Source organism: Lactuca sativa, chromosome 8, assembly GCF_002870075.4.
Source record: "Lactuca sativa cultivar Salinas chromosome 8, Lsat_Salinas_v11, whole genome shotgun sequence".
In the NCBI taxonomy this organism is placed as follows: Eukaryota; Viridiplantae; Streptophyta; class Magnoliopsida; order Asterales; family Asteraceae; genus Lactuca; species Lactuca sativa.
The window spans coordinates 2,599,653-2,617,078 of record NC_056630.2 but is presented as its reverse complement, the minus strand read 5'-3'; the positions used below and the strand labels follow the sequence as shown (position 1 = coordinate 2,617,078).

The window sequence follows — 17,426 nt, the reverse complement described above, 5'->3', positions numbered from 1 at the left end:
CTTAAATTTAACCAAATTCTACAAATAACCAGCTAGCTATTTTGCAGGGTCTCTGCCAAATGTGAAATGTGATTGTGCCTTGTGAAATGCTATACCATGCCGTTTTAGTCAATTTAGACTAGGAAAACGTGTGAAGCGACCAATGAAACGTGCATTGTGAAATGGTCATGCAAAAAGGTTGCCTCACCATAAAATCTACCCATATTTAAACGAACAAAAAATGTTGAGCTTCATTACTGTTAAAAGACTCACAAGACAAATTTCCCAACATCACCATTTCTCATATCAATTTAAGATCAAGAAACAGGTGGTTTTCAAGTTACTTACAAATCAAAACTCACTACATAAACCATTTAAGATCAAGAAACAGGTGGTTTTCAAGTTACTTACAAATCAAAACTCACTACATAAACCAGGCTCTGATACCATATTCATGCAACAACTCAAGACAATATTTTCTTTGGTTTAAACATAAACCACTGTCAAATTTAACTACTTCAATCCCTAAAAAATACTTAACACCCTGTTCCCGAGTTTCATTTAAAGGAAAGAAAAGAAAAGAAGAGAAATATCGAGAGAAAAGAAAGGAAAGGAAAAGAAAGGAAAGTGTATTTTTCTGTTCCCGAGTTCTAGAGAAAGGAAAGGAGTTAGAGAAGTTACTCAACACAACATATATCTAAATTACAAACTATAATGAGAAAGGTAGATTAAATCAATCTTGGCTGGTGAAAAGTTTACCTTCTACGTTTCTGCCCTTTGCCGGCAAAGCTACTTGACTGTTGATTGGGTTAATGAAGACGAAGATGTGCAGATGGTCGAAGATGCATGAGGAATGAGTTAGAGAAGCAGCAATTTTTTTTTCTGTTTGGGAGGAAGATTAGGGGGTAGTTTGGTAATCATAGGGATTTTTTTTATCAATGATTCTCTTCTCTCCAAATCTCTCCGATTTGGGAGGAAGATTAGGAGAGAAAACAATGTTGTGATTTCCTTTCCTTTCTTCCCAGATCACTCCAAAAAATAAACTCGGGAACACTCTTGACTCCTTCTTTCTCTCCAATTCTCTTCTTTTCTCTCCGCTTCCCTCGTTAATTTCGACTCGGGAACAGGGTGTAAGTGTTCCAAGATCTTTGATTAAAAACTGACTATTCATAAAAGACTTTACCTTTTTTAACTCTACTTCACTATTTCCAGTTAATATAATATCATCAACATATACTAGTAACACAGTTATTGAACCTTCAACTTTCCTAATAAACAATGAATAATCACTTATACTCTGTTTAAAACCAAACATAAACAATGAAGCACAAAGCTTTTCATTCCATTTCCTAGGAGCCTGCTTCAGTCCATACAAAGACTTAATCAGCTTACATACTCTAGTATCATTACTAGAGTAATAACCAGGTGGAAGTGACATATAAACATCTTCAGCAAGATCTCCATATAAAAAAGCATTGTTAATATCCAACTGATATAAAGACCAAGAATAATGAACAGAAAGAGAAATAAGAATACGAACTGTTACAATTTTTGCAACAGGAGAGAAAGTCTCTTCAAAATCAATCCCCTCTCTTTGATTATAACCTTTAGCAACTAAACGAGCTTTATATCTATCAATTTCACCATTTGACTTGTATTTAATCTTATAAACCCATTTACATCCAATTGGTTTTCTATTTTTAGGTAAATCAGTTATTTCCCATGTATTATTTCGATGAAGTGCTTCCATCTCATCATTCATAGCTTTAATCCAATTTGGATCAGAAAAAGCTTCATTATAACTTTTAGGTTCAACAGTTTTATTTAGATTAGAAATAAAACACTTAGTTTCAGAATCAAGAAAAGAATAGTTAACAGATCTTTCAACACCATATTTATACTTACCATCGACAATATAATCAGCAAAGTTAACAGGCATATGAGACTCACGCCTAGACCTAGAGACACCTATAAACTGATCCATAGAAGGGGTTAAGATAGACTGACTATTTTCCTCAGACACACTCGAAGAAGAAGGAACAGATGAACCAGTAGGAGGCATAATTGCCTCGCCACCAGGGTTGACAGAATTACTAGAATCAACATCATCCATACCAATGGCTGCATCAGCACCATCCAACTGAGACTCTACTCTCAGCTCATCAAGATTAATATAATCATTTATATATTTATTATTATCAAATTCATCATAGGAAAAGAGATCACTAGGGCCAAAATTATTTGAAACCTTATCAACAGAAGTTGATTTCAACTTGTATGGAAAAAAAGATTCATAGAACTTCACATCCCTGGATACAAAGGAAGAATTAGTATCCAAACTAAGAAGTTTATATGCCTTTTTATCAGAACAATATCCTAAAAGAATACATTTTTCAGCACGTTCAGACAATTTATCAAAAACATTCGGCTTAACAGCAAAACATAGACAACCAAAAACCCTTAAATAATCAAAACTAGGAGTTCTTTGAAAAACAAGTTCATAAGGTGATTGACCATTTAAAACAGAAGTAGGCATTCTATTTATAAGAAAAACAGAAGTCAAAATAGCATCTCCCCAATACTTAATAGGAACTCCTGATTGAAATAAAAGAGATCGAGCAACATTAAGAATATGCCTATGCTTTCTCTCCACAACTCCATTTTGTTGTGGAGTATAAGCACATGATGTTTGATGTATTATACCCTTTTCAAAACAAAAAAACTTCATTTGATTATTAACAAACTCAGTACCATTGTCTGAACGTACTATTTTAACAATAACATTAAATTGATTTAAAAGAATATTAACAAAGGATTTAAAACAATCAAAAACCTCAATTTTAGATTTTAAAAGAAAAACCCAAGTGGCCCTAGTAAAATCATCCACAATAGTCAAGAAATACTTAAACCCCTCAACAGAAGCAACTCTATAAGGACCCTAGACATCTATGTGAACCAATTCACCTAACTTAGTTGAAGTATGTTGACTATGTGGAAAGGATTCTCTAGTTTGTTTTGATTTATGACAAACATCACAAGGAGGAAGAGATTCATTTCCAAGTTTTAGAACATTTTTTAAAGATATTAAAGCTTGGTCTGCTGGATGACCAAGTCTACTATGTCAAGTTAGTTTAGAAACATAACACTTAGACACATTATTTGTTGAAATACCCGAGGGAACATAATCAAGATAGTATAATCCCCCAGACTCTCTACCATTATCCACCATCTGCTTTGACAGTGAATCCTGGATTTTACAAGTATGTTCAGAAAAAAAAAACAACCTCACAGCCACTATCTCTACAAAGTTTATGGACAAACAAAAGGTTAACATTGAAATCAGGAACAGCAAAGACATCAAATAAAGTAAGATGTGAGGACAACTGAAGATTCCCTATTTTATTTATAGAAGCTGACGAACCATTAGGATGTTTCACAGACAGATTAAGTTTAGACACATCTATAGCATCTTTAAGTTGTGACTCAGAAGCTATCATATGTTGATTGGCTACTGAATCAACAATCCAGCTTTGAGAATCATTTGAACTAACAAAAGAATTACAACATTGAAACACAGACATACCTGCAATATTTGCAGTAGCAGACACATCATCACAAGCAGAATTCTCACTAATGAGACGCAAAAACTTAGAATATTGCTCACCAGTGAGAAAATGAGCATCACTTCCAAGACCAGACTCAGAAGAGACAGACTTGCTATTGTTAGCACTAGCAGAAGAAGAATTCACAGAAACAAATTTGTTTTGATTATTATTATCGTTTTTAAATTTAAAATCCTTTGGATAACCAATTAGTTTATAACATCTTTCTATCTAGTGGCCTTTAAGATTGCAATGTTTGCATTGTAAACCTTAGTTCTTAGACCTAACTTTATTTTGCCCTCGTTTAAAATCATTAACTTTGCTATTAAACACAGAAACTTGTGGTTTTGAAGAAACAGTATGTCACACCCCAAAACCAAGAACGGCGGAAACGTTCTGGGGCGGAGGACGTCATGTAAAGTATCACAACACAGTAAATGTAAATAAGCAAACAACATCATCCATTGCATTAAATATATAATTTTAATACAAGTGTGTTCTGTACAGTTATAGACACCAAAATAATGTAAAACAAAATAATATGAGATGAGTCTTGAATGCGCTCCATCTTCTCAAAAGTTGGCCTCGGTACCTGTCTACTGATGACCTGAGAATACAAGTTATTTTGAAAGATTTTATCAGCATTAAGCTGGTGAGTTCATAAGTAATTTAGTGTCGGTGTTTGTTATCAAAATCGTTTGAACGTGTCTCAAGTATAAGTTTGTAAAATGTATGTAAGTGTTTGTAAAAGTTTGAATCTTTCAGAAAAACCTATATTTTCTATTAAAGTAGCCTTCTACCAAGGCTTAACTGTTTTGTATGCTCGTTTGTTGAAAAAGTGTGTAATTTACCAGGTGTAACTATCATTTAATAAAATATAGTTTGTACATTAATGTTTAAGTGAGGTTATCACTAAAAATATGTAATGGGTAAATCAATGTAGTACTGTAGTTTTGTTTTATAGGAACTATTGTTGTACTAACTACCTTAAACCAGATTTATATTAAGGTAAAATGTGATAAATTGCACCATGCTATCGACTGGTAACAACGACATACGAATGGTCGTAATAACGGAATGACGTTTGGCACCCGCAGACCTGCAGGTCTGGCTGTAGCTAGTAGCAAGGTGTAGGATAGTCAATCCAGTATAGATCTATACGCAAACTCACGCTCTCCCTCCAAGAGAATTCTGGCTACAACTCGTGCCATGACATTTAAGGCATGCTCCGATACAGTGGATCACAATTGTTAACGTATTCTCGTATATGTAATGTAACGTTTCTAGTTCTAGTATAGTTGTATATGTTCTCGTAGTATAGTTGTATATGTTCTCATAGTATAGTTGTATATGGACTCATGAATGAACTGACTCATTGATCTAGCAGTTGTAATAGTTATGATCCTGTGCTACCCCGATGGTAACTTTCTAGTGATGTTTCTAGTACGTATGAATATGGAAGTCCTTTTATGTCTATATATGTATATTTGATATATAATTAATATTGAAACGACCTTCGGATGGTCACCCGAAATTCCACCAGACCACATCTCAAGGCGCGAAAAGGAAATAGGGCGGATGGCCTTCCTAAGCCCTTTAAACATTACTTATATATCTATACATATATGGGCATGCAATTTATAATATAAAAGCATAAATAACTTTTATAAGACATTTTAAACATAAATATTATTTCAAGAAAAGATCGACTTGATGTCAATCTATAAAACAATTTGAAGGCATAAGTTTGATAAAACAGTTTAAGTATAAGGAACATTTGTTTGAATCACAGTTGTAAATAAGTTTGAAAAGTAAAAGAGTTTGTAAAACATTTTGAAGTAAAACAGTTTGATAAACAGTTTGAAAATTGATAAAATCATTGGTTTCCTAGTTATTAATCACATGTGATTAACTGCAATCACATGTGATTGAAGCAATAACTATAAGTGTTTGACTTGTATCCCCCCCCCCATAAAGTATTTAAAACATTTAAAATCATTTCAAAGGTTGATTAAAGGGGTATGAACTCACTTGTGGTGAGCTGTTTGAATTGCAGTGTCGGATACCGTGCTAGGTGGCAAACGGAGACTTGTTTACACGCACGAGCCTAGTTATCATATAATAAGCATATATATAACTAATTAGCCAAATAATAACTTAATAAAATAAGTTGGGACACTTAGGAACATGAAAACACTTTGTATAAATGTTATAGGTCCTAAGGGTTGCATCTAAGTCGATACGGGACAAGGCAAAAGGGTTTGAAGCACCAAATGACATGGTATAATAGTTCACCACCCAACAAACCCCACCTTTGGAGTTTACGGCCGTGAACCCATGATTTTACGGCCGTGAACTCCTCACTTGGTGGTTTTGGGTGTTTTGAAGTGCTATCTTAATCCTAGAATTAGCCTAGCATTGTTGGAGTAATCCTTGAAGTAGTTTAAGGCCCTAGAATGCTCCATAGAGGAGTTTACGGACTAAAGACCATATCCCCTAAAGTTTACGGCCGTAAACTCCTATGGGGTATTGGTTTCAATTCTTTTAAGTCACTTGCACATGTAGGATAGCTTCTATGTTTTTATCTAAGGCTAAGGGGGACATTAGGCACACATTTGCGCTTTTACTTGGAGTTTACGGCCCAAGTGATGTTCCTTGGCCATAAACTCCCTTTTAGGGATGATTTTGATGTAGTTTATTCCCCATTCAAGTCCTATGTATTCAAGGGTAATTGTCTCAAGGCCTTAGAGGTGTTTAGGGCACTTATAGCCCTTCAAAAAGGGGTTTACGGCCCAAGAGCATGTCTTGGCCGTAAACTCCTAAATCTTTATGATTTTGAAGTGTTTTGGTGTCCAAATTAGCTACAAGCATTAGAGGGTAAATGCCTTAAGCCTTAAGGGTGATTTAGGGCTCACTTTTGGCCCTTGGAAATGGTGTTTACGGTCCAAGAACTCTTGGGCCGTAAAGTCCAATTGCTTGTTGTTCTTTGATGATTACTAGCCTCTAATGATTATACATTAAGTCCTTAACTAGTTGCCTAACAAGGAAACGGGACTAGGTAGCCTTAAAGCTCCATTTTGGAGTTTACTCCCCAAGAACGTTCTTGGGCGGTAAACTCCCGGATCTTGCATTTTAGACATGTAATTACTGTTATAAAGCATATAACAAGTATTAAAACACATCTAGGAAAGTAGACTCACAATCTGGGATGAAAACCCGAAGATCCGTCAGAGAGAAAATGGCTTTTCTCTAGTTGGATTTGTGAATAATGAATTAATTAATTCAGAAATCTATTTATAGTCCTGAAATATTTTGGCAGAAAATATTTTTATTCCGAAGATTGGACTATGACATTATGAAACTTGGAATGTTCAAGTTTCACCAATCTAGGAGCATCCACTCTCCTGATATCTCCTGAAACGTAAACCCTAATGTACACAAACTTGTTCGGAAAAGTCTGAAAATCACTGAAACTGAACTGGCTTCTATTGAATAGATATTGTTCGCACAAATGGAATTTCAGGTTGTCACATCATCCCCCCATTAGAAGGAATTTCGTCCCGAAATTAGAATTTAAGCAAATAAGAAGTTACAATTAATTAAGCGAAAAGATGAGGGTATTTCTGTTTCATCTGATCCTCGCGTTCCCAAGTGAATTCTGGTCCTCGCTTGGCGTTCCAGCGAACCTTCACGATAGGGATACGGCTTTGCTTTTTCTGCTTGACCTCACGGTCCATGATCTCTACAGGTTCTTCCACGAAGTTGAGGCTCTCGTTGATCTCGATCTCGTCGAGTGGGATTACAAGAGTCTCGTCGGACAGGCACTTTTTCAAGTTAGATACGTGGAATGTAGAATGTACGTTATGAAGTGTGTCGGGTAGGTCGAGTTTGTAAGCTACGGGGCCGACTCTTGCAAGAATCTCGAATGGCCCTATGTACCTCGGATTAAGCTTCCCACGCTTGCCGAAGCGTATCAAGCCCTTCCAGGGTGAGACTTTGAGAAGGACTCGGTCTCCCACCTGAAATTCCAAAGGTTTTCTTCGTTTATCAGCATAGCTCTTCTGTCGGTCTCTAGAGGCTTTCAATCGTTCACGGATCTGAACGATTTTCTCTGTCGTTTCCCGAATGATCTCCGGACCGGTGAGAGTACTGTCGGAAGCTTGCCCCCTGGCTAATTGGGTATCACCCACCTCAGCCCAGCACAGAGGGGATCTGCACTTTCGGCCGTAGAGAGCTTCAAATGGAGCGGCCTTGATGCTCGTGTGATAACTGTTATTATAGGAAAACTCGACAAGGGGTAAATGAGTATCCCATGCCTTCCCAAAATCAATCACGCAGGCTCGCAACATATCTTCCAGTGTTTGGATGGTCCTCTCACTCTGTCCGTCGGTCTGAGGATGGTAGGCTGTGCTCATGTCCAGCCTTGTTCCCAAGGAATGCTGTAGTGATTGCCAAAATCTTGAGGTGAACCTACTATCTCTATCGGAGATAATGGACATAGGTATACCATGTAGCCGTACGATTTCCCTAATGTATGTTCTCGTAAGTTTCTCCATCTTGTCAGTTTCTTTGATAGGCAGGAAGTGTGCAGACTTGGTCAATCTATCGACGATGACCCATATGGTATCAAGTCCACCCGTTGTCTTGGGCAACTTGGTTATGAAATCCATAGTGATCCGCTCCCACTTCCATTCCGGGATCTCTGGTTGTTGCAATAAACCAGAGGGCTTCTGGTACTCAACCTTTACCTTTGCGCAAGTAAGGCATTTACTTACGAAGGTAGAAATCTATGCTTTCATATTAGGCCACCAGTATAGCTTTTTAAGATCCAGATACATCTTATCTGAACCTGGGTGGACGGAATACCGAGTGTTGTGCGCCTCGATCATGACCAAGTCTCGGAAACCACCGTGTTTCGGTGTCCAGATCCGGTTCATGAAATATAAGGCTCCGTCACCCTTGGCTTCTAAATTCTTGTCCATTCCTCTAAGGGATTCACTCGTCACATTTTCAGGTTTCATGGCTTCAAGTTGAGCCGCCTGAATTTGCTTAGACAAGTGTGAATGGATGGTTATTGACAATGACTTGACTTTGCGACCAGAATATTCTTTCCGACTTAGGGCGTCTGCTACTACGTTAGCTTTACCCGGATGATAACGAATATCGCATTCGTAGTCACTGAGTAGCTCGACCCACCGTCGTTGTCTCATGTTAAGCTCCTTTAGATCGAAGATGTGTTGTAAACTCTTGTGGTCGGTAAAGATAGTGCTCTTCGTTCCATACAAGTCCAGATCTTCAGAGCGAACACTACCGCTCCTAGTTCAAGATCGTGGGTCGTGTAGTTAACCTCGTGTGTCTTCAACTGTCTCGAGGCGTAGGCGATGACCTTTCCTCGCTGCATCAGAACACATCCGAGTCCTTGATTTGATGCATCGCAATAGACTACGAAGTCTTCTATTCCTTCGGGAAGGGATAGTATTGGCGCGGTGCACAAGGCTCGTTTGAGCGTTTGGAACGCTCTTTCTTGTTTCTCTTCCCAGTCAAAGGCCATGCCTTTCTGGGTCAGGGTCGTAAGAGGTTTCGCTATTCGAGAGAAGTTCTGAATGAACCTGCGGTAGTAGCCAGCGAGACCTAGAAATTGGCGAATTTCAGTAGGCGTCTTTGGCGCTGACCAGTTCTCAATGGCTTTTATTTTGGATGGGTCCACGTGGATTCCCTCTTCGCTTACCACGTGTCCTAAGAATTCGACTCTTCGGATCCAAAATTCACATTTCGAGAACTTCGCATAAAGTTTCTCTTTTTGTAACGTCTCTAGAACTTGTCGCAGGTGATCGTCGTGCTCTTTCTTACTTTGGGAATAGATCAGGATGTCGTCAACAAAAACGATGACAAACTTATCCAAGTAAGGCCGGCATACCCTATTCATCAGATCCATGAAGACTGCAGGCGCATTGGTCAATCCGAATGGCATCACCACGAACTCGTAATGTCCGTAACGAGTTCGGAAGGCTGTCTTTGGCACATCCTCCTCTTGTACTCGTAACTGGTGAAATCCGGATCTCAGATCAATCTTAGAAAAATAGTTCGCCCCTTGCAGTTGGTCAAATAAATCATCTATACGAGGCAGAGGGTAACGATTCTTGACCGTCAGTTTGTTGAGTTCTCTGTAGTCAATACACATACGGAATGATCCGTCTTTCTTCTTAACGAACAAGACCGGTGCTCCCCAAGGTGAGAAACTCGGTCTTATAAAGCCCTTGCTGAGCAGTTCGTTAAGTTGACCAGAGAGTTCCTGCATCTCAGCCGGTGCTAAGCGGTAGGGCGACTTGGCTACTGGGGTAGCTCCTGGGACTAAGTCGATTCTGAACTCGACCTGTCGTTGCGGAGGTAACCCGGGTAGTTCTTCTGGGAAAATGTCGGGGAAGTCGCTCACTACTGGGATGTTCTTTAGTTCTTTCGTTTCGAGGCTCGTGTCGACGATGTGAGCAAGGAATGCATGGTATTCCTTACGCAGATACTTATGCGCTTGAATACTTGATATAATACGAAGACTTGCGCCAGGTTTGTCGTCATAGACTATAAGAGTTTCGTTAGACGGAAGGTTTAGACGGACTTCTTTCTCGTAGCACATGATATCGGCGCGATGAAGGCTTAACCAATCCATGCCAATGATAACGTCGAAACTTTTTATTGAGACTGGCATGAGGTCGATTGGGAATGAATGGTTATCTAAAGTTAGGATACAACCTAAGTATATGCTACTCGTACTTTCAGTTTTTCCATTAGCCATTTCTACTGTGAATAGTTCTTTGAGTGCGTGCGGTGGTTGATTAAGCATGCGAGCAAATTTATGGTTTACGAAGCTTCGCTCCGCTCCACTATCGAACAGAATGCATGCATAGGAGTTATCGAGGAGGAACGTACCAGTCACCACGGTCGGGTCAGCAACTGCTTCCCCGTGGCCTATAGCTAGTACCCTCCCTGCTCCTCCAGCATTCCTCGCTTTGGGGCAGTCCCTCTTAAAGTGGCCTGCTTCGCCACATCCATAGCAAGTTGGGCTCGCGCCAGAGCCAGGGACTTGGTTGATCGGTTGTGCCGGGAACTTACAGAAACGGACGGTGTGTCCTTTCTTGTTGCAGTTTGAGCACTGCATTTCACGGCAGGGGCCGTTGTGGTGGTAGTTGCATTTATTGCACTTGGGCAAACTTCTAACATACCGACTCACCGGAGCAGTAGTAGCAGCAGCAGGGGTTATTGCGGCATGCATTGCCACAATTTGCTGCTTTTTGGCAGCCTGTTGCTTCTTCTTTTCACCCCAAAATTTCCACTTAGTATCAGCGGGTTTGGAGGGTTCCTGGATGGCTAGGGTGGTTGTGGTTGCAGGGGTTTTGACTCCATGGTCAATGATTCTTTGTGCCAATCGCTTGGCACTGTCGAAGGTAGCGGGGTTTGATGCTAGAACATGCCCCTGATACGGAGGCACTAGCCCCCATATATACCTCTCGATCTTCTTCCCCTCGGTGGGAACCATATTGGAGCAGAGGGCCACCAGCTCGCTGAATCGGGCAGTATAAGCAACCACGTTGGTGCCCTTCATCGTCAGGTTCCAAAGTTCCTGCTCCAGTTTCTGGATCTCGCCCCTCGGGCAGTATTCCTCTATCATGAGGTCTTTCATCGTTTCCCAGCCTATGTCGTTGGCTACGACGAGAGTTAGTGCCTTAACATGGCCGTTCCACCATGTCAGGGCCTTTCCATCAAAGGTGCATGCGGCGTACTTGACTTTACTCGCCGCAGGGCATGAACAGATTTCGAAGACTGATTCAGTCTTCTCGAGCCATTGCGAGAGGGCAATGACCCCGCCGGTGCCGTAGAAAGGCTTCGGCTTGCAATTTGTGAAATCCTTGTATGAGCACTCTCTCGAGCGTACAGGGGTTTCAACCGGGGTTGATTCCACAGGGGTTCCACCTCTGATGGCATCAGTTGAATGATACTGAGCCATGGCAGTCGCCACAGCTGCGGCTATGACAGCATTCAGGGTTGCAGTATCGATGACTGGAGGCGGAGGAGGTGGTGGAGGTGCAGGGTTATTCCTGGGAGATTTGCGAGGAGGCATCTTTCAGCTATACGTTTATAAAGATAAGAAATATGGTAAGAATCAATTTGTAAGCAACGTGAGAGTGACACATGGACTAACTAACCATAGCCCAACAGTTGAATGAGTGTTTGAAATCACAACAAGGAATATTAGTAGGAAAGCACAAGTGTACCGATTTATCCCACAGATTAGATCGATTTCAACACTACTGGTATTACTAATGTAATAAGTTCAGAGAAAATCGACCTAACAGTAGGTCTTACATCATACCAAACAGATAAGATTTACAGTTCTTAGATTCCTAATTAGAGTACTGAAAGTTAGGGATATTTTACAGACAAGTGCTACTTAGAGCACAGATGTTAAAGGCTATTCCTTAACCAAAAGACAGAGATGTACTAGACATCATCTAACGGCGATGGGAATTCCCCGGGCGAGCCCTGAGGTCGGACACTTGACGAAACACCTCTTGAAGGTGTCGATCTTGAGCCCTCTGACGAGCTCGAAGTTCCAAGATTTCAGTTTGTGAGGCAGCCAGCTGCTGTTGCAGGGTTTCATTGGTTCTCCGGGTCCGTTCCATGTCTTCTTCAAGACGGCAGATGCGGACTGTGTTGACACCTGAGTTGGCATCAATCTCCATGACCCGGTCGATGGCTGCTCGACCTTGCTCGACATTACGAGCTATTCTGCGGATAATGACAGGTAGAGCTCGGTCAGCAGAGCCACCATCGCTGACGTTGTAGAAGCTTCGTTCCCCAAAGTATGGTAAGGGTTGACCCTGTTCATCACTCCAGCGATTCAAGTTGTTTGCCCACATGGGAGTAGGACCTGGAAAAGCTGGTCGAGGGTTGTTGTTCGGGGCTTGACCTACAAGTGGTAGGTTGTTGACTTCAGGCTCGGAGTCGGATCCATCAGAAAAGCCTTCTGCGAGGTGATCATCCAAAGGAATTGGATGCTCATCTTCGGGCTCTTCATTGATCCACCCGACATTGCCTTCATTTGGAAAGTACGGGTCATCGTGATGGAATCCAGCCATTTAAATCTACGCGAGAAGGGAGGTGTAAGAATATAGTATACGTGTAACTAGTAGTACAAAATACACCTATAGTATTTTAAGTTTAAGTTCTATTGATCTTCTTGTGGTATTGTTGGTAAGTTTTTAGACTTGTTAACATATCACAACCATTCTAGGGCATATGCTAATCACTCCTAGGACCAGCATAGTTGATCAGGCTATGCCATTCCCAGGACTGACCATACATCCCCTAGCTCACTTGTGATATTTAACAATCGTAATACTTTTGTTCTTGTCATTGTGACACTGATTTTTGTATGAATGCAGACTAGTATACTTAATTAAATATTTTAATATTTAAAGTATAGACTCTTGGTCAGAGTGTTTTAATCCCTTTTGGGTTTATAGTTTAGTATATCTTTATGGGTTGATATACTTGATTCACTATAAACAATGCTCTGATACCACTCTGTCACACCCCAAAACCAAGAACGGCGGAAACGTTCTGGGGCGGAGGACGTCATGTAAAGTATCACAACACAGTAAATGTAAATAAGCAAACAACATCATCCATTGCATTAAATATATAATTTTAATACAAGTGTGTTCTGTACAGTTATAGACACCAAAATAATGTAAAACAAAATAATATGAGACGAGTCTTGAATGCGCTCCATCTTCTCAAAAGCTGGCCTCGGTACCTGTCTACTGATGACCTGAGAATACAAGTTATTTTGAAAGATTTTATCAGCATTAAGCTGGTGAGTTTATAAGTAATTTAGTGTCGGTGTTTGTTATCAAAATCGTTTGAACGTGTCTCAAGTATTAGTTTGTAAAATGTATGTAAGTGTTTGTAAAAGTTTGAATCTTTCAGAAAAACCTATATTTTCTATTAAAGTAGCCTTCTACCAAGGCTTAACTGTTTTGTATGCTCGTTTGTTGTAAAAGTGTGTAATTTACCAGGTGTAACTATCATTTAATAAAATATAGTTTGTACATTAATGTTTAAGTGAGGTTATCACTAAAAATATGTAATGGGTAAATCAATGTAGTACTGTAGTTTTGTTTTATAGGAACTACTGTTGTACTAACTACCTTAAACCGGATTTATATTAAGGTAAAATGTGATAAATTGCACCATGCTATCGACTGGTAACAACGACATACGAATGGTCGTAATAACGGAATGACGTTTGGCACCGCAGACCTGCAGGTCCAGCTGTAGCTAGTAGCAAGGTGTAGGATAGTCAATCCAGTATAGATCTATACGCAAACTCACGCTCTCCCTCCAAGAGAATTCTGGCTACAACTCGGGCCATGACATTTAAGGCATGCTCCGATACAGTGGATCACAATTGTTAACGTATTCTCGTATATGTAATGTAACGTTTCTAGTTCTAGTATAGTTGTATATGTTCTCGTAGTATAGTTGTATATGTTCTCATAGTATAGTTGTATATGGACTCATGAATGAACTGACTCATTGATCTAGCAGTTGTAATAGTTATGATCCTATGTTACCCTGATGGTAACTTTCTAGTGATGTTTCTAGTACGTATGAATATGGAAGTCCTTTTATGTCTATATATGTATATTTGATATATAATTAATATTGAAACGACCTTCGGATGGTCACCCGAAATCCCACCAGACCACATCTCAAGGCGTGAAAAGGAAATAGGTCGGATGGCCTTCCTAAGCCCTTTAAACATTACTTATATATCTATACAAAAATGGGCATGCAATTTATAATATAAAAGCATAATAAGTTTTTATAAGACATTTTAAACATAAATATTATTTCAAGAAAAGATCGACTTGATGTCAATCTATAAAACAATTTGAAGGCATAAGTTTGATAAAATAGTTGAAGTATAAGGAACATTTGTTTGAATCACAGTTGTAAATAAGTTTGAAAAGTAAAAGAGTTTGTAAAACATTTTGAAGTAAAACAGTTTGATAAACAGTTTGATAAACAGTTTGAAAATTGATAAAATCATTGGTTTCCTAGTTATTAATCACATGTGATTAACTGCAATCACATGTGATTGAAGCAATAACTATAAGTGTTTGACTTGTATCCCCCCCCCATAAATTATTTAAAACATTTAAAATCATTTCAAAGGTTGATTAAAGGGGTATGAACTCACTTGTGGTGAGCTGTTTGAATTGTAGTGTCGGATACCGTGCTAGGTGGCAAACGGAGACTTGTTTACACGCACGAGCCTAGTTATCATATAATAAGCATATATATAACTAATTAGCCAAATAATAACTTAATAAAATAAGTTGGGACACTTAGGAACATGAAAACACTTTGTATAAATGTTATAGGTCCTAAGGGTTGCATCTAAGTCGATACGGGACAAGGCAAAAGGGTTTGAAGCACCAAATGACATGGTATAATAGTTCACCACCCAAAAAAACCCCACCTTTGGAGTTTACGGCCGTGAACTCCTCACTTGGTGGTTTTGGGTGTTTTGAAGTGCTATCTTAATCCTAGAATTAGCCTAGCATTGTTGGAATAATCCTTGAAGTAGTTTAAGGCCCTAGAATGCTCCATAGAGGAGTTTACGGCCTAAAGATTATATCCCCTAGAGTTTACGGCCGTAAACTCCTATGGGGTGTTGGTTTTAATTCTTTTAAGTCACTTGCACATGTAGGATAGCTTCTATGTTTTTATCTAAGGCTAAAGGGGACATTAGGCACACATTTGTGCTTTTACTTGGAGTTTACGGCCCAAGTGATGTTCCTTGGCCGTAAACTCCCTTTTAGGGATGATTTTGATGTAGTTTATTCCCCATTCAAGTCCTATGTATTCAAGGGTAATTGTCTCAAGGCCTTAGAGATGTTTAGGGCACTTATAGCCCTTCAAAAAGGGGTTTACGGCCCAAGAGCATGTCTTGGCCGTAAACTCCTAAATCTTTATGATTTTGAAGTGTTTTGGTGTCCAAATTAGCTACAAGCATTAGAGGGTAAATGCCTTAAGCCTTAAGGGTGATTTAGGGCTCACTTTTGGCCCTTGGAAATGGTGTTTACGGTCCAAGAACTCTTGGGCCGTAAACTCCAATTGCTTGTTGTTCTTTGATGATTAATAGCCTCTAATGATTATACATTAAGTCCTTAACTAGTTGCCTAACAAGGAAACGGGACTAGGTAGCCTTACAGCTCCATTTTGGAGTTTACTCCCCAAGAACGTTCTTGGGCGGTAAACTCCTGGATCTTGCATTTTAGACATGTAACTAATGTTATAAAGCATATAACAAGTATTAAAACACATCTAGGAAAGTAGACTCACAATCTGGGATGAAAACCCGAAGATCCGTCAGAGAGAAAATGGCTTTTCTCTAGTTGGATTTGTGAATAATGAATTAATTAATTCAGAAATCTATTTATAGTCCTGAAATATTTTGGCAGAAAATATTTTTATTCCGAAGATTGGACTATGACATTATGAAACTTGGAATGTTCAAGTTTCACCAATCCAGGAGCATCCACTCTCTTGATATCTCCTGAAACGTAAACCCTAATGTACACAAACTTGTTCGGAAAAGTCTGAAAATCACTGAAACTGAACTGGCTTCTATTGAATAGATATTGTTCGCACAAATGGAATTTCGGGTTGTCACACAGTAGACCCAAGAGACCCATTCTTTTGAAGAGACTCCTCTCTAAAAAGAATAGAGAAGGCAGATTTAACATTGGGTAAAGGTTCCATCAAAAGAATTTGACTCTTAACTTGATTATAAACATCATCAAGTCCACTAAGAAATTGCATTAACTTCATCAATTTTGAATGATCATTAAGTTTTGTAGCTGCCTCACACACACATTCAGTTAAACTAGTTAAACCATCAAACTCCTTCCACAAAGAATCTAGTTTATTAAAATAATCAGAAAGAGAAGAACCATTTTGTTTTAATGTGTTGATCTGATAATGAATATTAAAAATTACTGACCCATCAGCTTTATTATACGTTTCAAATAGTTCATCCCAAATATCTTTAGCCTTATCCGAATACACATGACTAGCATATATAGTTTCAGAAATTGACCCTAGAATCCAATTACAAACAACAGCATTTACACGTTCTCATTTAGAGGCTTTAGCTTTCTCAGTACTTTCAAGAGTAATAGTACCATCCACAAAGCCCAACTTATTTCTAGCTTTAAGACCTCTAGACATAGCACTGCGCCATAATCGATAATTCTCATTACCAGTCAGTTTAACAGTTATAATAGATGTTACAGTATTATCAGAAGGATGGACATATAAAGGATCATCAAAATCAACAGGAGTTTCCTTAGGAACACCACTCCCTTCAGGAGTTTCACCAGCCATAGTAAATCACAAAAAACAATCAAAGAAACCAAATAGCAATATAGATCAAGAACAAAAAAACCAAGAACCAACACTAGTGTTGACTTAAAGTCCAGATGGTCACCACAGTATGTCAGGGCCCAAGACAATCAACACAGTGTGAAAAAAACAGCACAACTTCAAGAAACAATCAACAAAACAAAACAACTTTAAGAAACAATCAACAATTAACCGATGTACTCAAAGCATCAGAAATTCCCAGATCCATAGCTAGAAAACAAGAGAGAAGGGAACAAGAAACCCTCACAGTGCAATAGGCAATTGAGATTGACTAGATCGACTCCCTAAATCCGTTTCCTACAAGGGTTTATCAGTGATGAAATCTGACCCCAAGAGGATTATTTCAGATTAACA

General features: G+C 39.1%; 1 protein-coding gene across 1 annotated transcript; it reads right to left on the bottom strand.

Annotated features, from left to right (window-relative positions):
• Positions 1–877: 877 nt before the first annotated feature.
• On the bottom strand, positions 878–17,033 carry LOC111920980 (uncharacterized). The gene is made up of 5 exons (XM_023916554.1): positions 16,832–17,033; positions 16,323–16,747; positions 3,312–3,776; positions 3,151–3,226; positions 878–2,745 (listed from the first exon to the last, which is right to left on the bottom strand). Exons 1-5 carry the CDS (start codon positions 17,031–17,033, stop codon positions 878–880), a joined length of 3,036 nt encoding a protein of 1,011 aa, XP_023772322.1.
• Positions 17,034–17,426: the final 393 nt, after the last annotated feature.

Coding starts and splice junctions, on each gene's coding strand:
- LOC111920980 (XM_023916554.1), bottom strand. CDS start 17,033: ATGGCTGGTGAAACTCCTGAAGGGAGTGGTGTTCCTAAGGAAACTCCT. Junction 3,777..16,322: donor ATGGGTCTCTTGGGTCTACT/GTGTGACAACCC, acceptor GGTTATCCAAAG/GATTTTAAATTTAAAAACGA. Junction 2,746..3,150: donor TCTTGATTATGTTCCCTCGG/GTATTTCAACAA, acceptor TTGTTAAAATAG/TACGTTCAGACAATGGTACT.